The following is a 22,484-nucleotide window of genomic DNA, read 5'->3' on the forward strand; positions in this document are numbered from 1 at the left end:
GTCTTTCAACAGGGTGTTTTTATCGCTGCCACAACAAGTGCCTCAACTTGATCACCAAGTCCTGCGTGAGGTCAAAGGTCAGCCACCAGGCAGAATATGAACTCAACATCTGTCCCGAATCAGGACTGGACAGCCAGGACTACCGCTGCACTGAGTGTCGAGCGCCCATCTCCCTGCGTAAGTCTACAGTCTGGAACTCGCTCACCTCAGTACCGTACTGCGACTGCCAAGGCCTCACCTCTGAAATGTCCCTTTCCAGGAGCTATTCCAAGCGAGGCCCGGCAGTGTGATTACACCGGTCAGTATTACTGCAGTAACTGTCACTGGAATGACCTTGCAGTTATCCCTGCTCGTGTCATCCATAACTGGGACTTTGAGCTGCGCAAGGTAAGGAGGATGGGGGGGAGGGGGGAATATTAGCCTCAGCAAAGGGAGGTGGGCGGGTGTAGACCCTGAGTCTTTTTTTTTTTTTCTTCACTGTTCTCAGAAGCTGGCGATAAAAGATAAATATTTAGTTGGCTTGAGAGCAGCTAGTTCAGAGCAGGATTTGCTTCAGACTGTAGGACTAGGGCATGCCAGGACTTTGGCCACAGAGAGGGCCAAATTACTTTTGGATGGCTCCTTTAGCACTGGAAGTGTGAAAGCACAGAGCGCTGCCCTTCTCCCCCATATAGGAGAAGGGGTTTTGGGTCAAGCTCTGATCTCTGCATGTGTGATGTCCCTTCATCACCTGCAGGAGAGGGTGGCTGTGAATACTCAGGAAGTCCGTTTCCCTGGCTTGCAGGTATCTCGATGCACGATGCGCTACCTCACGCTGATGGTAGGGAGACCGGTGTTAAAACTGCGGGAGACCAACCCTCTTCTCTTTAACTACGTGGAGGAGCTGGTGGAGATCCGGGTAAGCAGATGGTTGACCGAGTTCTCGTGTTGATGAAGTTGTTGAACTGAGGGCGTGGATGGACAGACTGGGCTCGAGTCCTGAGGTGCTGTACAGAGCATAGTCATACTCCTGGGGAAGCTCTGCACCACTGTGCAGTGCAGAATTTGCATAGAATTCAGCACAGCCCCAGACAGCAGCACCTCTGCTCGCTCTTTCCCTGTCTCCCGTTGAGGTCGCCTGGCAGGAAGAGGAGGAAGTGAACCGCTGCACGTCAGGTCACTTTATCCTCTTCTGGTATTGGCTTAGACCCGACTGTTTATGTGAACAAGGGGCTGAATGGAGGTGCACGGTTTACATAAACAGTTGAGACTAAGTTGGCATAGAAGGAGGAAGTGACCCAATGTGCTGCAGTTCACTTCCTCCTCTTCCTGCTGCGTGAGGTTAACGGGGGACAGGGAAAGAGACTGAGCAGAGCCGCTGCTGCCCATTGCGGAGGATGAGAAGGGAGGGGGGGAACAGAAGAACGTGAGTGTGCCTGGAATGTGAGGGATGGGGACAGAGGAAAGTGTGCCGGAAAAGTTGGGAGAGGGGAACAGAGGAAGGTGAGTATGCCTGGAAAGTTGGGGGGGGGGGGGGGGGGGGCGAAACAGATGAAAGTGAGTGTGCCTGAAAAGGCAGGGAGGGGTAGAGGAAAGGGAGTGTGCCTGGAAATGGGGGGAGGTGAAACAGAAGAATGTGTGTGCATAGAATGTAAGGGATGGGGACAGAGGAAAGTGTGCCTGGAAAGTCGGGGGAGGGGAACAGAGGGAAGGGGAGTGTGTCTGGAAAGTGTGTGTGTGTGGGGGGGGGGGGGGGAAACGGAGGAAGGTGAGTGTGCATGGAATGTGGGGTGGGGGAGGCAGAGAAAAGTGTGCCTGGAAAGGAGGGAAACAGAGCAAAGTGAGTGTGTCTGGAAGGGGGAGATGGAACAAAGTGAGTGGTGAGTATGGCATGGGGAGAAAGACAATGATAATTGGGGGGAGGAGAAAGAGAGAGTGAGAGGTGTGGGGGTGTACTTGGGAGGAGGAATGAGAGGTGGGACTGTTGCATGTGGGAGAAGATTGGGGGGGAGACAGACAGCATTATGGGTCTTGCTGGGAGTTAGCTGGAGTGAGAAGTAATGGGGAGACTGTAGCCTGAGGAGATATCGGACTTTGTGAAGAGGAAATTTAAGTGTAAAAACACTCCAAATAAATTATGCAGAATTTTAAAATATTGTGTGCAGAATTCCCACAGGACTGAGTGCCAGATGCACTAAACTTAACGAGCACGCAACGTGTATTTTAAACTGGTTCTAGCCAGTTTAGTGCGCAAGTAGTAAACTGAGACATGCACAAAAGGGTTCTCCGAGCCTTTTTCTTGTCACTGTAGCAGCTAACGAAAACAGAATGCAAAGCTATTATAATGAGCTAATTACTATTATAATGTGATGTGATGCCCTACCGTTTCCGACCCCATGCACAAAAGCAGTCCCTACCTTTACCGTGGAAATTTTAACGGGAGGTGTGGATCTGCCAGTTCTTCATTATCGCAAGTAGGAGAAGGGGAGAAACAAGCAGGGAAGATGGAGCACAAAAAAAAAAAAAGTATACCAGCTTACACGCAGCTTCTTTGCGTGTATGAAAGCCGTGCCATGATTCTTTTCTCAAATGACATTTTAGTGGCAAGAAATTGGGGGGGGGAGGGGCAGTACGGGAATGTAAAGCATAAAAGTAATGGTGACTTACCAAAAATGCAAGGAAGATAAGGGTCCATCAAAGAAACAGCATCTGTGGGAAACGGGCTTGGTTCCACCCCCAGTTGTTCCTGCTGTTTCCTTCTATTGGCCGGCTGACATCCTAGAACGCCCATCTCCCTGAAGATGGGCTCTCATTGGCTGGCTGCTGTCCCAACTCCTCCTCCCTGCAGGGCTTTCCTGATGACATCACTTTAGAGCTGTGAACTGATTGGATCCGAACTTCCTGGTGTCTCCCTCCTATCTATCTATCTATCTACTTATCATTTCTATAGCGCCACAAGGCATACGCAGCGCTGTACACCATACATAGAAGACACTCCCTACTCAAAGAGCTTACAATCTAGATAAGACGGGTAAACAGAACAATTAAGGGTGAGGGAATAAAGAGGTGCAGCTTGTCTGCGTGTATGAGAGCCGTCTGTAGCATGCGCAGAGCAGCCACACATAGCGATTGACTGTTCTGCGCATGCTCAGCTCACCAATTTGCTTCCCCCATATCGCATGCAAATGAGCTGGATTGCAAAAGCAACGAGCAGCTTATTTGCATGCAATTTTTTTTTTCCTTTGTGAATCCCCTGTGTTTCTAAATCGGTAAATTTTTTTACCAATTTGGAAACGCAGACGGATCCTCAACGGGACCTTTGTGCATCTGGCTCTGATAGTGTAAGTTGTTGGCTCAAGTAGAGGATTTAATGCCCCTGACTTACAGGCTCTCAGTTCCACCAAAAGGCCAAACAGACTTTCCAAAGCCAAATTGCCACACTGGGAGCCGTATGTGGAGAAGCTGCTGTTACTGAGCCTCTGTGCTGGTTATGATAACCCAGGAAACTGTGCCAGAATCGCTTCCCATTGACGTGGAGTCTGGCCCCAACTGCTCTGGCCTTTTAGTTGCTGAGATTTCTCTGCACGTGTCGTAACCTCCCTCACCCTCTCCTCTATACTCGAACCTAATGCTCTCCCCAGAGAACAGAGAAGCAAGAGTGACCTGAAAGTAACTTAGCAGTGTTTAACTCAGGATGCAAGTTAGTTTGGTGGTGAGAAGATGGCTGTGGGCAGCAGATGGTGATCTTTCCAATCTCAAGCTCTTCTCTGTCTCTCTTCTAGAAGCTGCGGCAGGACATTCTGCTCATGAAGCCATATTTCATCACGTGCAAAGAAGCCATGGAGGCCCGGCTGCTGCTTCAGGTCAGGGTGTCTCTGAGCAGGGGAGACTCGCGTAAACAAAGGGCAAACGATATTAACAGGTTGTTTCCTTCACAGAGCAGGCGGCGGCAGTGTAGGCTGTAAACCAGGAGCAGGAAGAACAGAGGAAAGATTACAAATTTATCCTTGTCAACTGCTGATCAGCTCTTAAATACAAACAAAACACCCTTTCAAACGTCTATACACAAATAGAAAACGCCTTAAAAAGGGGGAGAGTTAGAGTATACAGCATTAAAGGTTTCTTATATAAATCCGCGCTAGTGATTTCCCATTCGGCAAGTGAGACGAAGCCCATAGGAGCTGAATAGGCTTCCTCTCATTTGCCACACAGGAATTGCTAGCATGGCTTTGTAAAAGAAGCCCGAAATGAACAAGAGAGATATAACGGGCATCTCGCAGACCTAGTGGAAGGAGGATAATGTTTATTTTTCTGCCCTCTCCCAGGTATAAAGGTACTAGTTACCTGTAACCTGGAATGTCCAGGACTCCAGGGATTATGGTCCTAACGCCACCAGGTGGAGAGACAGAAAGATACAGAAGGCTTTAGTAATATGAGAATAATCAGTAATTGTTTATTACACTTACCAATCAGGAATACAATTAGAATACGTAAGATAATTAATTCTCATATGAGACGTGACCTCTGACATTAGCTCTCTGATTGCCTCTGTCCATGATTCTCCTTTTATACACTTTTCTCTCGTAGGCTAGTATTGGAAGTACAAAGTCAGCATATTCTAGTAAATTCTGTCTTACAGAAGCAAAGTTCTTCATAACATATTTGCTTATCGTAAGTAAGGTCAGTAAGGTTATCCTACTTTGCAAAAACCATCTTCCCAGCAACCAAAGTTATGCCTCTTCATTATCTGCTTTCATGGTCAGCAGCAATTTTCCCCTTACATTACTACATTCATGTACAGTATTCTCCTGCCACACGTATCTCTGTTATGACTCCATATCTGCCTGTCTCTCCAACAGAAGGGCAAGCTGACATGAGATTCACATTCTGTGTAATTCTTATTATTTAGCTTCTCAGTGACTCTTAACCTGTTCATAGCCTGTTCACAGAGGCCTAGCTTTGCTCATAATTCTCAGTTACTGTTGTAAAGTTATTTTATGGTTCATGACCTGCATGTCCCATATAAACAATAACCAATGGGATACTGTGTTCCAGGGTACAAATTATATCACAATGATAGGGTGGATCAAAAAAATATAAGATGGGAGAGTTAGAGTATTTTTTAAATATATAATTTTTTTTCTTTTCTCCTTTTTTCCTTTTTTCCTCTCCCTTTTTTTTGTGTCATCTTCGCTGTTTTTGACTGCCATTGCTTTTCGCGAGGACAGGTTTCTTCTGTATTTTTGATAGAGTTAGAGTATACAGCACTAAAGGCCTGCAGAGATGGTGGATTTGCTGGCTGCGAGGAGTTCAAGTAATGAATCAGCTCTAGTGGAACCATCTCAGCGCTGTGTTGGTGAAAGCCTGTATTGGCAGGTGGTTGTTTGGCACTGGACAGATTTGGAGAAACCCTTTACTTCATGTATCAATAGCCCCAAGTTTATCTTGGTTCTCCCCAGAAATGTTCGGTGCAGAGGACAGGGGCTGTTGTTGATGACACTGTGTGTCTTAGAAATTTTTAGTCAGGCTCGACGGGAGGTAGATCTCTGTGGCAGGTCTCCATGCAGCATCGCTTCAGCATGGGAAAAAGACCAGTCCAGGATGCCGTCTGCCACAGAGCGTTGGTAAAAGCAGAGAAAGCTCAGAAGGAGAAGGCAAGAAGTCAGAAGCTTGAGCGTTGCCCACTGCTTTTCCAGGCATGGAGAGGAAAAGATTACCCAAGTGGTCCGTCACTAGAGGAGAATCTCCCAGAAGCTTGTAGCTGGGATGTCTCGGTTAGGGTTCTGCCATCTATCCTAGGACAGCATGAGGATGGCCCTAACCAAGCAAGTCTTGGACTTGTTAGGGTCCAGGACAAACGGGAATAGATATTAAGGAGGAAAAATTTAGAATAGAATGTAAACAGGAGGGATCTGTCTGCCTGGCAGGGTAGAATAGACAGGTGGAGGGTGTCTAGCATTGTTCAGAAAGGCTTTCTAGGCTTTTCTGAGCACTTGAGAGCTAAAACAGTTTATTGTGCCATCAGGTGATATCGCCAGTGTGTGTAGCTGGCGCATCCTGCATATCCGTGGAGAATAAACAAGTCCACTAAAACCTGGAGGAAAGAGGAATACTGCCTCAGGAAAAGCTGCAAATAGAAGCCAATGCAGATTTAAGGTCCCTGTTTTTAAAGATCAAAGAAAAGCACATGAGTGATAACATCTTAAAACAATTGCGAGCTTAAAATAGAAAAAGAGGAAACATAATTGGGAGCACCAGAAAGCGTGTGTATGCTGGAGGAGGAACAAGAATCAGCAGAAAGAGAAAAGAGTAAGAGAAGAGAAGGGTGACTTACAGGGAGAAGGAAGGAATCTAGACAGGAACATCAGATCAAAGATTGGTAAGAGAAAAGGGAGACCTGGGATGGAGTATGAGAAGGGAAGGCCAAGGTAGAAATGAGAGAGATCTAGAATCACAAGAGTTGGATGAGTAGATGATAGGCTAAGAAGGCTTCTAAGAGGAAGTGGAAACGCAGAGGTGGAGGATTTAACAACTAAGGTCTTGGCCTTTTTGAAATACATGAATATGTTGGGTTCCAGGGGAGGGAAAGATTACTCATGTTGAATTTAGCAGATGAATAAGTCCTTAACCTGTATAAAGGGACAATCTGTTGATATCACAGAAATTAATCGAAGAACAATACTTTCCAACAAAAATTACTGAGAGAATTTTACCAACAAGGACCACAGGGCCAGAGAGAAAATAAATAAGATAAGAGCTCTTCTTTGGAAAACCACATTACTGGAAAAATAGAATTGTTGCACGAGATCACCAAATATGAGAGAGATCCAAAACATCAAAGCACAACACGATTCGTTAACAAAGGAAGACTTTGTATGCATCAATAACAAACTGAAAGAACCATAAACACAAAGAAGAGAATTCGATAACAAGATTACCTGTTTTAAGCCAATCCTACAAAGAAAAGGAGGTGGCCAAAAGCACGTTTACATCTAAGACGTGATCGTTCACACTGGCTCTGTAGCTGGTGTAAATTTTGCCTACACCTAGATGTTGGCATGACTGTGCATAAATGATAGAATTTTGTAATTTACATGTACTTGTGCATTCTGGTCTTGTTCCACCCAAACACCTCCAACGTGCATGCTGACCAGCAAAGAATGCTCCATCAAATCATGGCACCAGTCTGTACTCTGTAAGTTCATTTACATAACATAACAATAGCCATATGGGTTAGACCAATGGTCCATCAATCCAGTATCCTGTTTCCAACAGTGGCCAATCCATGTAACAAGTACCTGGCAGAAACCCAAATAGTAGCAACATTCCAAGCTACCCATCCCAGGGCAATCGGCTTCCCTCATGTATATCTCAATAGCAAGACTATGGACCTTTTTCTCCAGGAACTTGCCCAAATCTTTTTTTTTAAACCCAGATATGCTAATAACTTGAAATTGTACGGGACCATTTGGGGTATAAACCACTGTTATCACATCCTCTGGCAACTAGTTCCAGAGCTTAACTGTTCGTTGAGTGGAAAAAATATTTCTTCCTATTTGTTTTAAAAAAAAAGTATGTTGATGTAACTTCATTGAATGTCCTCTAGTCTTTATACTTTTTGAAGGATTAAAAAAATTGATTCGCTTTTACCCGTTTAGACCTCAAACATATCCCCCTCAGCCGTCTCTCTTCCAAGCTGAAGAGATCCTCAAATAAGGAGTTCCGTCCTCTCTATCATTTTGGTTGCTCTACTTTGAACCTTTTCTAATTCCGCTATATCTTTTTTGAGATATGGTAACCAGAACTGTACACAATATTCAAGGTGCGGTCTCACCATGGAGCGATACAGAGGCATTATAATATTCTTGGTCTTATTTTGCATCCCTTACCTAATAATTTCTAGCATTCTGTTTGCTTTTATGGCCGCTGCCGCACACTGGGCAGAAGATTTTAGTGTATTGTCTACAATGACACCCAGATCCTTTTATTGAATGCTGACCCCCAAGGTGGACCCTAGCATCAGGTATCTATAATTTGGATTATTCTTCCCAATGTGTATCACTTTGTATTTGTCCACATTACATTTCATCAGCCATTTGGATGCCCAGACTTCCAATGTCTTAAGATCTTCCTGCAATTTTTCATAGTCCACTTGTGTTGACAATTTTGAATACATTTGTGTCATCTGCAAATTTAAATACCTTCCTTGTCGTTCCAATTGCCTGATCATTTATAAATAGCACCGGTCTCAGTACAGATCCCTGGGGAACGCCAATATTCACCCTCATCCATTGATAAAAATGGTTATTCAGCCCTACCCTGTTTTCTGTCCAATAACCAATTCCTAATCCACAAAAGAACATTTGCCTCCCAAGACTTCTTTAATTTCTCAGGAGTCTCTTGTGAAGAGCTTTATCAAAAGCTTTCTGAAAATCTAGATACATCAACTGGCTCACCTTTATTCACATGTTTACTCATTCCTTCAAAGAAATGAATCGGATGGTGAGGCAAGACTTCCCTTGCCTGAATCCATGCTGACTCTGTCCAATTAAACCTTGTTAGTCTGTGTAATTTTTATTCTTTATAATAGTTTCCTTTATTTTGCCAGGCACTGAAGTCGGGCTTACCGGTCTGTAATTTCCCCGATGATCACCCTGGAACCCTTTGTAAAAATTGGCGTTACATTGGCCACTCTCCAGATCTACAGATGATTTTCATGACAGATTACAGATCACTCACTGCAGATCAGCAATTTCATGTTTGGGGTCTTTCAGTACCCTAAGATGTATATCATCTGGTCCAGGTGATTTATCACTCCTTAACTTGTCAATTTTGACTCGGTACATATTCCAGGTTCACTGGGATTTCTTTCAGTTCTTCCGCATCATCACCCTTCAAAACCATTTCTGGACCAGGTAGATCTCTTATATCTTCTTCCATAAAGACTGAAGCAAAGAATTTATTCAGTCTCTCCGCTATGGTCTTGTCCTCCCTGAGTGGTCCTTGATGATCTAACAGTCCCATGGATTCCCTCAGGCTTTCTGCTTCTGATGTAGCTGAAAAAAATTGTTACTGTGAGTTTTTGCCTCTGTGGCAATTTTTCTTTTCATATTCTTTTAACCTTCTTTATCGATGCTGTGCATCTAGTTTGCCAGTTCTTATGTTGCTTCTTATTTTCTCCATTTGTCTTTTTCTGTTCTTTGAAGGATGTTCTTTTGCTCTAATAGCCTCTTTCACTTCACCTTTTAACCATGCTGGCTGTCATTTGCTCTTCTTTCCTCCTTTGTTATTATGTGGAATATATCTGATCTGGGCTTCCATAATGGTATTTTTAAATAACATCCATGGCTGATTTAAAGTCCTAACTTAGTTCTTTCAGCTTCTCGTAGTTGCCCTTTCGAAAATTAAATGTTACTACAGTAGATTTCCTTAGTGACTTCTTATTAGTTCAAATTTGATCATTACGATCACTGTTTCCCAGCGGACCCAACTGTTATCTCTTGTATTATGCCCACTAAGGACTAGATCTAAAATAGCTCCCCTCTTGTCGGTTCTTGGACCGGTTGCTCCAATAAGCAATCATTTATTACATCTAGGAATTTTTTCCTCTCTATTACTTCCTGATGTTGCATTTATCCAATCAATATTGGGGTAATTGAAATCGCCCATTATTATACTGTGGCCCAATTTTCCAGCTTTCCTAATTTCTGTAAACATTTGTTCATCTGTCCTGGCGGATGGTAGCACAGAACCAACTACTCTAACAAAATTTAATTATCAAAAATATATATCAAAGAAGGAAAATGGTGACTTAAACCCACAGGTCAGGAAAGAAAACGCCTCAGTTTTGGGGGATAAAACCCTTAAAAAGCTATAATGCCTAATTTTAGGCTACATTCAGCATAAAAAGCCTTCCTTCTCTTGATATCAAAACAAATGTTCTGTACTAGAGCGATTGCCCAGTCTGTAGTATAAACGTTTACTTAGCTTGGAAACGGTCGCGTTGCTCATTGATTGGAGTCAAAGCCTCAGAGCCAACACCTGCTAAGTAAAAGTTAACCCAGATGGAATCACCAATTTTGGCTCAAATAGTAATCCACCAAACAACCAAACTTAATCCCACAGTGGCTAATAACAAGAACACGACTTCTTCCAAAAGGACATCTAAGTAACGTTCCCAACAATTATACCTACAATCTCTAAGCCATTCACTGCAATAGATGCCGATAGTCAATATAATCGTATAACATCATGGCAACAACTGAAAGGCCTATTTGTTAAAAAAATTCCTTTATTATTTCTGTATTTTTATATTGATCTTTTTTCTGAATCTGATCTGCTTTGAACCTATGTATGGGAGTTGGCGGATTACAAGCAGCATTACCGATAAGAGGAATATATACAACCAAAGACCAGTAAAACGAAATAAGTAAAGCCATCATGGACAGTGCTAAGAAAAGAAGCTATCTTGGGTATAGCATGGATTGACCATAACAAAGTCTTCAATAGCCTTCAGATTCCTGGATAATGAAGTGCCTTGAAATATATTAAACTAATACTAGATTGATCGAGTACATCAAGTATACCACGAAAATGTGGCAGATCACTCTCCATCTGAAGTATGAATATGGACAGTTTGTGATTCCTGACCTCAAGAACCAGAGGAGACTCCTTGTCACCACTGTTGCCCATTGAGTACTCTTGTTTAACTCCTTGGGCTTTCAGATTTAGTCTTAATGTTAAAGATGGTAACAATCCAGAGGTTGTATCCCGCTTACTCTTTGTAAATAACCTGAAGCTTTATAGTTCCTGTGATCACCAATTAGTGGGAGAACTCCATGTGGGGAAAACCATTGATCGTCGTTAAATTTTGGGTTTTTGCCAGGTTCTTGGGGCCTGGATTGGCCGCTGTCGGAGACAGAGTGCTGGGCTTGATGGACCTTTGGTCTTTTCCCAGCGTGGCAGTGCTTATGTACTAGATGACATCAAAATGACTTTTGGCCTGGTTAAATGTGCTAAGGCAACATTCCTTTGGGAAAAAATTAAGCAAAACTGAAAACATCTCCGATGACTTTGACATAAAGGAATTTGAACAGGAAGGAGCTACAGTCCAGCACAAATGGTTGAGAGAAAAAAAATCAGCAAAGAATGTGTGTTGGCTCAATTCTCTTACAGCTTTGGATGTGTGTTTTAAAGAACCTCCTCTAGGCCCATAAAGTCATTTATACGAATTGGTGTATGCTGAGACTGTATTCCTCATACTGAAAGAGGAATAGACCTTGAGGTTGGGAAATGGGGAACGGGGGGGGGGAGAAAGACAGAGATTATACATAGAGTTGTCATAGGCCTCAAGGCCTACTTAACAGCTTCAACAAATCCAAGTATGGAAAAAGTATTGAAATGAGTGAGAATCCAGCATTGCACGAAGGGAAGGAAACAGCTGAATTTGCAATACTAGAGAAACCCTTTAAAGAATTTAGATCAGCAAACAAGGAAAAATACGTGGGAAATAGAAAGTGTTATGCCAGAAACCATACATTGATTAAACCTGGACACGTGAACATCTGGAGAGATGAATTGAATACAAGGATACGAGCTTGGTAGTTGCAAATTACGGGTGAAACTATTCACAGCAAGCATAGAAAAATCTGGAAAAACAGACCTATGTAAATTCTCTAAGCAAGAGCTTGAAAAGGGATCACAATTGTACCCAAAATCATTCACGCAGACGCCCCAATCTACATGCTAAACCTCGTGGTCTTGCCTCCCAGAAATGCCATAAGATCATCAGACAAATTTCTCAATCTGCACTTCCAGCTGTAAAGGACTAAAATACAAGCTGATACACGCCACCACCTTCTCTTTCATGAGCACGTAGTTGTGGAATGCATTACCCACATCCCTGAAAGCTATTGACCGAAATAACTAACTTCCGCAAATCATTGAAGACACACCTCTTCAACAAGGCCTACAAAGAGAACCCATAGCCTCACAAAACCACCTCACCAATCCACCCAGTTATTAAAGTCCACCTTCCATGCCATCCTCCATAACACCTTCCTTCTGTCTTCCCTTACTTATTCTTTGTACATTACTAATTGTATCTTGATATCATGTAATGACTGTCATAACAAAACTCTAAGCCACATTGAGCCTGCAAATAGATGGGAAAATGTGGGATACAAATGCAATAAATAAATCACGATCCTAAGAGAAAGCGAAGAGGTTTTGATCAGCTGGCATATTCCAATGACAACCAGATATCGTGGTAGAGGAGGAAGAAAAAAAAAACACCTGAAATGCATTGAATTATAGAGGGGTTAATTCCAAGCGATTTTATTCCGTGAATTGGGTGAAAAGGCAGAAGATCCTTAAATATAAATACGGTCAGTGTGGCAGAAAGATACAGAAGTGTTTCCCATTGTATTGGGTACGATAGGCTTGATAAAAAGGAATTTCCAAGCACACGCTACAACTTATGAACTTCACAGTGCAAGTTTTATGGTGAGTTAGCAGTCAATTTGGGAGATTAAGATCATATTCCACATACCCTGGCTTTAACCCATTGGCAGACGGTGCCCCTTCGGAGGGCTACATCTGCATTACTTCCTCCCTTGCGGCTGGAGTCCAAGGAGAGCCAACGTAGGAGTCTGTGTGCTGTGAACAATGTCCTGCTACTTGCCTCTATTTGCTAGGGCAGTTCTGCTGATTTAAATTTATTGTGGCCATGGAATGGGATTCCTACGGACAAAGATCATTGTGGCCCAGCCAGTCTGCCCAGTTAAGGTGGTTTAAGATGGTAACCACAAGGCCTTTTAATTGAACAAGCATTTTATGTTAGTTTTTAATCCACAGAGGAAAGACTTGTTGCTGCTTTGGAGGTTATGTGAGGGGGAGAATCTTTATTTTTACTTTTTATCTATTTCTTTTTGCTGTGGTTAAATGGTGGCTTTGGTTTCTCATCCTTCTGTTTGACAGGTGTGGGCAGTGAGTTGTAGGGGTAAGAAAGAGTTTAGGAAAAGTTAAGGTAATTGAATGCTATGAGATGTTCTACATTATTTTTAAATGTTGTAGCTCAGCTTGAATAATCACTAGATGTAGAGAAATAAATAAATTAGGAATATCTTTCTCTGTCTCTCTACTGAGGGAGACGCTGTGCTGCAACTAAAGACGATCATTCTTTTACAGGCTAGAACTGGGGTTTAGAAACTGAACTCTCGTGGGGGGGGGGGGGGGGGGGGGCAGGTCTGGATTTAGTCACCGATGTCTTTCATGGTGGAGAGGCAGGGGTTTAGTGACTGCTGTGTTGGGGACAAGGTTTGGCATCCAGTCTCGGGGAGTGGTGTCTTTGGTTCTGGGGGGGTGGGAGGAGGAAGAGCTGGGCTGGACGTCAGTAGTTGGTCTTTCTGTGACAGGTCAGTCTTTTTTTTTTTTTTCTTACAGTTGCAGGATCGCCAGCACTTTGTGGAAAATGATGAAATGTATTCCCTGCAAGACCTCATCGACATTAGCAGCGGCCGCCTCGGCTGCTCCCTGACTGAAATTCACACCACCTTTGCCAAACACATCAAGCTGGATTGTGAGGTGAGTGTTTCCGCCATTCCTCTGCCCTCAGAAACAACAGCAGACCCATTCCCTGGCTTAAAAGTGAATCTTGAATCATGCCATCTTCTCTTATACACATCAACCCATGGGTGAGGCTCTGCCACAGCATCACCCTCTACCTCTTCTTTTGTCCACAGTGCCCAGCACTGCTCTCTCTCTCCTCTCTTGTCCTCCTGGCCAATACAACAGCATCGAACCAGTATCTTTACTCCCTTTCAGCATTGCCGAACATCTTTTCGTTTTCCCCCCAACCCCCATCCACCCTCTGGATCCACTCCACCTGCCCACTTCCACTCACACCTATCCCACATACATTCCCATCTTTCTCTCTAGGCTTCCTCTTCATTTGGCCTTTGCTGGGGTGAGGCTCTACCGGTGATCCCACGTCGGCTCCAAAAATATGCTAAAACTCCTGGTACAGAGAACCACAATCAACAAGTGCTGGTTCATAAATTTGGAAAGTAGGTAGTATGGTACCAGAAGTTTATGCGTTTTTGGCTGTGCCCCAGGTGACTACATAATTTGTCTAATGAAACAACCATCCGTGGACCATTCCAGGAGTCGGAAACCTGAGGCTGAGTACAATCCGAGGTCAGAAAGGGTCCAGAGAAGCAACCTGACGGGGGTCAGCCTGAAGGCAGAAAGGGATCTGGGGAACCAGCCTGACGGGGCCAGTCTGAAGGCAGAAAGGGATCCGAGGGGACAGTCTGAGGGCAGAAAGGGATCCGGGGAACCAGCCTGACGGGGATAGTCTGAAGGCAGAAAGGGATCCGAGGGGACAGTCTGAGGGCAGAAAGGGATCCGGGGAACCAGCCTGACGGGGATAGTCTGAAGGCAGAAAGGGATCCGAGAGGGACAGTCTGAGGGCAGAAAGGGATCCGGGGAACCAGCCTGACGGGGATAGTCTGAAGGCAGAAAGGGATCCGAGGGGACAGTCTGAGGGCAGAAAGGGATCCGGGGAACCAGCCTGACGGGGATAGTCTGAAGGCAGAAAGGGATCCGAGGGGACAGTCTGAAGGCAGAAAGGGATCCGAGGGGACAGTCTGAGGGCAGAAAGGGATCCGGGGAACCAGCCTGACGGGGATAGTCTGAAGGCAGAAAGGGATCCGAGGGGACAGTCTGAGGGCAGAAAGGGATCCGGGGAACCAGCCTGACGGGGATAGTCTGAAGGCAGAAAGGGATCCGAGGGGACAGTCTGAGGGCAGAAAGGGATCCGGGGAACCAGCCTGACGGGGATAGTCTGAAGGCAGAAAGGGATCCGAGGGGACAGTCTGAAGGCAGAAAGGGATCCGAGGGGACAGTCTGAGGGCAGAAAGGGATCCGGGGAACCAGCCTGACGGGGATAGTCTGAAGGCAGAAAGGGATCCGAGGGGACAGTCTGAAGGCAGAAAGGGATCTGGGGAAGCAGCCCAACAGGGGACACTCTGAACTTAGGCAGAAAAGAATCCGTGGAAGCAGCCCGATGGGGGACAGAAAGGGATCCGGGTTACAGTCAGTGTTTCAGGAAATTATAGACCACTGAACCTGACTTCAGTGCAGGGCAAAATAGAGGAAACTATTATAAAGTACAAAATCACTGAACACACAGACAAGTATGATTTAATGGGACAGAGGCAGCCTGGATTCAGCCAAGGGAAGTCTTGCCTCACCGTTTCTTTGAAGGTGTGGATAAAGGTGAGCTGTATCTAGATTTTCAAAACTGTTGACAGACCCCTGAGAAAATGGAAAAGTAATGGGATAAGAGGCAATGTTCTGTTGTGGATTAGGAATTAGTTATTGGACAGAAAACAGAGGGTAGGGTAAAATGTCCATTTTTCTCAGTGGAGGAGGGTAAATAGTGGAGTGCAGTTGTCGCTGCTGGAAGTTAGCTACGGTCCATCCAGTCTGCCTAACAAGATAAACTCATATGTGCTACTTTTTGTGTATACCTGACCTTGATTTGTATCTGTCATATTCAGGGCACAGACTGTAGAAGTCTGCCCAGCACTAGCCCCGCCTCCCACCTTTGGCTCTGCCACCCAATCTCCGCTAAGCTTCTGTGGATCCATTCCTTCTGTACAGGATTCCTTTATGTTTATCCCATGCATTTTTGAATTCCGTTACAGTTTTCATCTCCACCACCTCCCGCGGGAGGGCATTCCAAGCATCCACCACTCTCTCCGTGAAAAAATACTTCCTGCCAATTTTCTTGAGTCTGCCCCCCTTCAATCTCGTATCGTGCCCTCTAGTTCTACCGCCTTCCCATCTCCGGAAAAAGTTTGTTTGCGGATTAATACCTTTCAAATATTTGAACGTCTGTATCATATCACCTCTGTTTCTCCTTTCTTCCAGAGTATACATGTTCAGGTCATCAAGTCTCTCCTCATACGTCTTGTAACGCAAATCCCTTACCATTCTCGTAGCTTTTCTTTGCACCGCTTCAATTCTTTTTACATCCTTCGCAAGGTACGGCCTCCAAAACTGAACACAATACTCCAGGTGGGGCCTCACCAACGACTTATACAGGGGCATTAAAACCTCCTTTCTTCTGCTGGTCACACCTCTCCCTATACAGCCTAACAACCTTCTAGCTGTGGCCACCGCCTTGTCACACTGTTTCGTCGCCTTCAAATCCTCAGATACTATCCCCCCAAGATCCCTCTCCCCCTCTGTACATATCAGACTCTCACCGCCTAGCACGTACGTCTCCCGTGGATTTCTACTCCCTAAGTGCATCACTTTGCATTTCTTCGCATTGAATTTGAATTGCCAAACCTTAGACCATTTTTCTAGCTTCTGCAGATCCTTTTTCATGTTTTCCACTCTCTCCTGGGTGTCCACTCTGTTACAAATCTTAGTATCATCTGCAAAAAGGCAAACTTTACTTTCTAAACCTTCGGCAATGTCACTCACAAATTGAACAGAATCAGCCCCAGCACCAATCCCTGAGGCACTCCACTACTCACCTTTCCCTCATCCGAGCGAATTCCATTAACCACCACCCTCTGGCATCTGTCCATCAAGCAGTTCCTAATCCAGTTCATCACGTCGGGTCCTATCTTCAGCCTGTCAAGTTTATTCAAGAGCCTCCTGTGGGGAACTGTGTCAAAAGCTTTGCTGAAATCTAAGTAGATTACGTCTACAGCACATCCATGATTCATTTCTCCAGTCACCCAGTCAAAGAATTCAATGAGATTCGTTTGGCATGATTTACCTTTGGTAAAACCATGTTGTCTCGGATCTTGTAACTTATTGGCTTCCAGGAAATTCACTATCCTTTCCTTCAGCATCGCTTCCATTACTTTTCCAATAACCGAAGTGAGGCTTACCGGCCTGTAGTTTCCAGCTTCTTCCCTATCACCACTTTTGTGAAGAGGGACCACCTTCGCCGTTCTCCAATCCCTCGGAACCTCTCCCGTCTCCAAGGATTTATTAAACAAATCTTTAAGAGGACCTGCTAGAACCTCTCTGAGCTCCCTCAATATCCTGGGGTGGATCCTGTCCGGTCCCACGGCTTTGTCCACCTTTACATTTTCAAGTTGTTCATACACACTCTCTTCCGTGAACGGTGCTATATCCACTCCATTCTCGTATGTACTTTTGCCAGTCAATCGCAGTCCTTCTCCAGGATTTTCTTCTGTAGGGTTGGGAAAAGGGGCAGGAGAGACACAGCTCAGGCTTGTGGGAGAAGAAATAGGGACGTGTGCTCGTCTTTTTTTTTTAATTTTCTTTGGCCAACTAGTTACAAATAGGGTCCTGTTGGGAAGACAGAACGTACTCTAAGCACTACACAGGGAGACAGGGGTTTCTCTTATTGTTTTTTATTTGTAAGGTAGTAGGTACCTCCAGACTGTGTTCTGTGTTCCCGTGGTATGTTCCGCAAGCAAGCGACAAGCTGGCTAAGAAAGAAGGTTTTGTTTGAAATGACTTTAGTGTGTTCACCCATTTTTTTTATAAATTTTCTTCTTGTTTTTATGAAGCTGAGTACTTGGGCTAATTCATGGTAACAGCAGAACACTACAGCATCTATTCTTACCCGTATGTGCGAGGGATAGCTGCTTTGGGCAGTAAATCGCCTGAAAGGAAGCAGACACAGAAAAACGGGTACTTAAGGGAAAAACAGTAAGCGTTAATTAAGAACAATATGGCACTGGGCATAATCCAGTACCTCACGCCTTGAAATGCTGAGCTAGCAAGAGAAAATAAAAGGGAAATGGTTAAATACTTGGGGGGGGGGGAGTGGGGGAAGGAAAAAAATGTTAACAGTTGAAATTGTTTGTATCTTAGAAGTTTTTTGAGGCCTTATCTTCAAATTTGATTCCTACAAGATCACTATTTAATCCAACACCTCGTTACCAGATTTTGCAATAGTCCCTATAACCACCAAAATCAGAGAGGCAACTATTCAAATGTGAAAAGCCTCCCCTGTGCTCATTGAAGGTTATCCGTGCTGTATTCAAGCTTTACATGTATGGGTGTGAAGCTGGGAAGACCAGCACCTTCACAGCAATGGGCGTTACTCTCGGAGACTTTAAATGCTAATATTGCCTCAGGAATGTATTAGAATGAGGGGTCTTAATTATGATTGATAATTGACCTGCATAAAGGGTGGGGGGTTGTGTTTTTCTGTGTTTTGTAAACACAGCTGAATACATTTTTGAATTTTTTTTTTTTGTTAACGCTTTTGGGTGTTTAAGGGGAATCCTGTAGCCCCCCCCCTCCCCCCCCCCCCGCTCCCCGCTCGGAGGCCTGTGGGTCTGTAGTGGCATTCTCTTTTGAGGTTCTTGCTTATATTGTAGTGTTTGTTTGTTTTTTAACCCTTCCTTGTGTGTGCAGAAATGCCAGGCCAAAGGCTTCGTGTGTGAACTCTGTAAGGAAGGCGACGTGCTCTTCCCTTTCGACAGTCACACCTCCGTATGCCAGGACTGCTCTGCCGTTTTCCACAGGTGCGTCCCGGTCATCGCCTTCCTCAAGACATCTGAGGCTTCTCCACCTGCAACGTAACCAGTTCTTACCCACTCAAAAATGTTAGGCCAAAACCTCTTCCATACCTTGGAACTGATCTTTTCCTTAGGATACCACATAAAAATGCATCATTTCAGAAGCAGTCGCCAGCTGGAGATAGTTAAGCAGGAGGAAGAGGCCTTCACGAACATTCCCACCAAAGTGCTGTGTGATAAAAATCAGTGCGCATAAGTTGATAGATGTACACATGGAGGGGAGGAGAATGAGGAGTAAGAAGCGGCAGGGAGTTTGCTAAGTGATATGAGGCACAAAGTTGGTTGGTTTTTTTTTTTAAATACTTGGTAGATTTTGGTTCCACATGGAAGACTAGGTTTGGGTCTAACATTGATCAAACTGTTCGTAATTCCGTAAAATTCTTGCATCCCTCAGGGGCCAGAGTTTAACAGGGTCCTGCCAGTTTTAACATGTAGTTAATGTGCATTATCTCTGGCAGTAAACTGTCCCCCCCCCCCCCCCCCCTCCGAGCGTACGAGGCCCAGTGCAAGCAAGGGAAAAGGGAGGAAACACAGTCCGAGACCCTTCTGGGCTCGTAGCTGAAGTGCAACTTTCCAGTGTTGCTCCCGTCTTCTAAAGGATTACTTAAATATTGGAAAAAGATCACTGAGCAGGGCAGTGACCCGGGAGCATTTACGTATGTTGAACTTTTGGGAGGTGGGGGGAGGTGATATGATGGTATGCGGCGCACATGCTGCTCTTTATCTCTGCACGGGTGGGATCTTTTCACTTCAGGAAGCGTGAACACAAGTAGAAGTGAGTTGGACTGGTTGTTAAGATCAGCCAGAGCTACTCAGACGGGAGACCCAGAGCAGGCAGACTGGCGGAAGGGGTTGTCTTGTCCTGTGACCTACTGAAGGTCTCTCTTTTTAAAGCAAGGTCAAAGTATCCCCTGTCAGGGCTTCAGTGACTGGAGAGTGAGAATATTATACACTCGTATTTTTTTTTTCTTCTCTCCAGGGACTGCTACTATGATAACTCTACCACCTGCCCAAAGTGTGCTCGGCTGAACCTCAGGAAGCATGCGGTGGTCCAGGAGCCCAGTCCAGATGCCCTGGAGTAAGTTACTTGCATCTGTGGCTCCAGCACTGACCAACACCAGCCTTCTCAGGGCGCCAGAATGCCGGGCGATGGCACTCTGCAACTGCTTCGGTCAAAACGGCGGCGCGTTCTGCCAGAAAGAACTTGTCGGGGCTGGGATGGTTGGATTTGACGGATGCGGTATTTGTTTAGGACCTTTTTGAAGAGGGGGGTGGACGGGCTGGACAGTACAATATCTCATCCTTCCTTGCAGTGCAGCCCCCCTCCCACCCCTTTTCAAGAGTGACGTGTCGCCGGGCTGTGTTGTGTGTGTGGATATCACTAGCGAGAGTGGGAAGCACTAAAAAACGGGGTGAAGGTGAAGATGGCTAACGGTGCTCTGCTTCCAACAGGCTGCTAACGGCTGTGAAGTCAAAAACATGCACAAATGCATTCTTGTTTTTCATTTTTAAACAACCACATCGATGACGGGACCGCAGGACCCTGCTGGCCATGTCCTGTGCTACATGTCAGAGGGAAGAGGCCTGGCTGGATCAGTTTATTAATCACTTCCTTTACTGTGTAGTATTGAAGTAGTCTAATTACATTCACCATCCAAGCATGGTAGACTCCGTCGCTAACGGCACATCCCAGTGTGTCTCTTAACTTGGGTCACATTTATCGGGGCCTCACAAACCACCTCAACCTCTTTGCCAATGAGAAGCGAGAGCTGCCTTTGCTGAAGCTCCGTCGTGCTCAGCTGTTCTCTAGGCTTCGAGGGACCAGGAGCGTACAGTTCTGGAAGCTTCTCACTGTTGCCCTGTGCCAGCACCTGGGATCTGCCTAAAGACGCCCATATTTCCTTCAGAGCAGGGTGGTCCTGTTGGGGAGTAGCTGGATCTCTTTACACCTGAAGCTGCAAAACAGGGGCTGTGGGAGCAGGAAACAGAGCTTGGCAGCCCAGATGGGGAGGTGTTGGTGGTGCTGAACTTGAAGGGAATCAGTGGCAGGGGCTCAGGAGCCGTGACTCTGAAAGAGGCATGTTGGAACCTTTCCCCTACGTACGTGCTTGCTTGCATGTCTGTCTGTCCCTAGTTAACATTTAATGTATGTAAATAAGTCAACTCATCCCTGTATATATACATATAGGAATCTCATGGTATGTTCAACGTACACTACTGGTGTAATGATGGCTGCGTCTGGGGTCACTGCAGTCTAGCGCTTAAAGACATTATTTCTTGTTCAGTATTATGGATGGAGCTAATGAATTTATTCCCAATCACGTCACATCTCTGTAGCGGGGCTTTGTGCTTGATCGTGGCTGACTTTAAGGCAGTATGCGACGCTCCAGCGGACCTTCGATACACTGGGGAAAACATTTTAAACCAGATCTTAAGTGGATTTATAGCTTTAGTTAAGGAGCCTTTCGCCAGTCGCTCGAGGCCACAGGCCGCTCAGCTGTCGGGGACATTTGGTGTCTGGGATCAGTCTGCTGGTGAAAGTACTGGATACCCACCTGGGAATTCTGAACTGAAACTGCGTGGAGGGCACTAGTTTTTTTTTTTTTTTTTTGGGGGGGGGGTCCCCAATCCCCGCCAGCAAAGGTATTTGTTTTTGCGAGGTGGTGGGGGGAGGGCGAGGCGGTAGGCAGTGGGGGGAGGCGGCGGTGGCACTCAAAATGTGCCCCCAACCATTTAGACCAGGGGTGGGCAACTATGTCCTTGAGGGCCACAAGCCAGTTGGGTTGTCAAGATTTCCACAACGAAAGTGCTTGAGATTGATTTGCATGTACTGCTTCCATTTTATGCAAATAGATCTCAATTCCGTATTGATTGTGGAAATCTTGAAAACCTGACTGGGTTGTGGCCCTCGAAAGCTGTGGTTCCCACGCTTGATTTAGACCTCCCCCCAATCTTTCCCATTTATAGAAAAGCAGCTGAGAAGGGAGATTTCCTGCCTTGCGGCTTTAATGAGGGAGGGGGAAAGTAGCAGTGCTGTCTGAAAACGCTTCAGTCCTTCCCTCCCTCCCTCCCGCATCCTGGTTTTTATTGAAGCCATAGATTCCAGCTCTTGCAGGAACCTGAACACCTCTGTTGACCCCACACTGAAGGAGTTTGCTCATTTCACTTTTGAGTTTTGAAATTGTTTTGCTTACGATTGAAGCTGCTGTTACTTACCATCCTTTAGGATGTACTTCAGTTGGCTCAGACATGTGATCACTGATGCTCGTACGTGAAAGATCTACCATTCCACTGCGTGTAGCCGTCCACAGAGGATTTGTCAGTCATGGATAGCGGAAGATGCTAGGTGACAGGTACATGTTTGAGTGCTAAGTACCGTTAAGGAACCTCCATCAGGGGATGTGATGTCCTCCGCGGCGTAATGGGCATCGTACCTACCATTAAGTGAAAGGAGGTAGTTGTGGCTTAAATTTGCTTTTCACCTGAAAGGGCGAATGAGTAAACTCCATGCAAGATCTATATCGATTGAATTTATCAGTGGCCTTGGAACCTCCTAATCTAACACTCTGCCATATCTTTATGGGAAGTAGTTCTGCTTAAATGAGAAGTGTACTCCGTAATGAGCGCAGGACTGTGTACAGCCCCTCGGGCAGGATCCAGCTGCCCCGTCTAGAAGGTACCAAATGTTGGTTGGTTTCCTGGGCCAGAAAGAACTGGAAAAGGAGCCAGCAAGGGAGGTTCCACATACTCCAAATGGGATCCCATGAAGAAGATTGTAACAATATTTATAAGTAGATCAGAGTTTATTAAATTATTTTGTAATCTGTGTGTATCACTGGAACCAATGAGTATCTCTAATAAATGTAAACAGCTCTTTATATTTTGGTATTCGGAGATTGATTGTAATGCGGTGTTGTGCTT

At 45.2% G+C, this 22,484-nt stretch overlaps 1 protein-coding gene across 3 annotated transcripts in view; it reads left to right on the top strand.

The window, feature by feature from the left end:
* The window catches only part of DEF8 (differentially expressed in FDCP 8 homolog), a 31,985-nt gene extending 10,807 nt beyond the window's left edge, over nt 1–21,178 (top strand). For 2 of the 3 annotated variants that reach the window (XM_030204629.1, XM_030204628.1), the window contains exons 6-12: nt 13–177; nt 260–387; nt 785–898; nt 3,762–3,842; nt 13,423–13,563; nt 18,400–18,509; nt 19,543–21,178. In XM_030204629.1, the coding sequence (XP_030060489.1) occupies nt 13–177; nt 260–387; nt 785–898; nt 3,762–3,842; nt 13,423–13,563; nt 18,400–18,509; nt 19,543–19,645 (842 nt within the window). In that variant the 3' untranslated portion in view covers nt 19,646–21,178. The remainder of the gene's footprint in view (nt 1–12; nt 178–259; nt 388–784; nt 899–3,761; nt 3,843–13,422; nt 13,564–18,399; nt 18,510–19,542) is intronic. The other variant, XM_030204630.1, reaches the window with a different exon arrangement.
* Nucleotides 21,179–22,484: the final 1,306 nt, after the last annotated feature.

This window comes from Microcaecilia unicolor, chromosome 5, assembly GCF_901765095.1.
Source record: "Microcaecilia unicolor chromosome 5, aMicUni1.1, whole genome shotgun sequence".
Classification (NCBI taxonomy): Eukaryota; Metazoa; Chordata; class Amphibia; order Gymnophiona; family Siphonopidae; genus Microcaecilia; species Microcaecilia unicolor.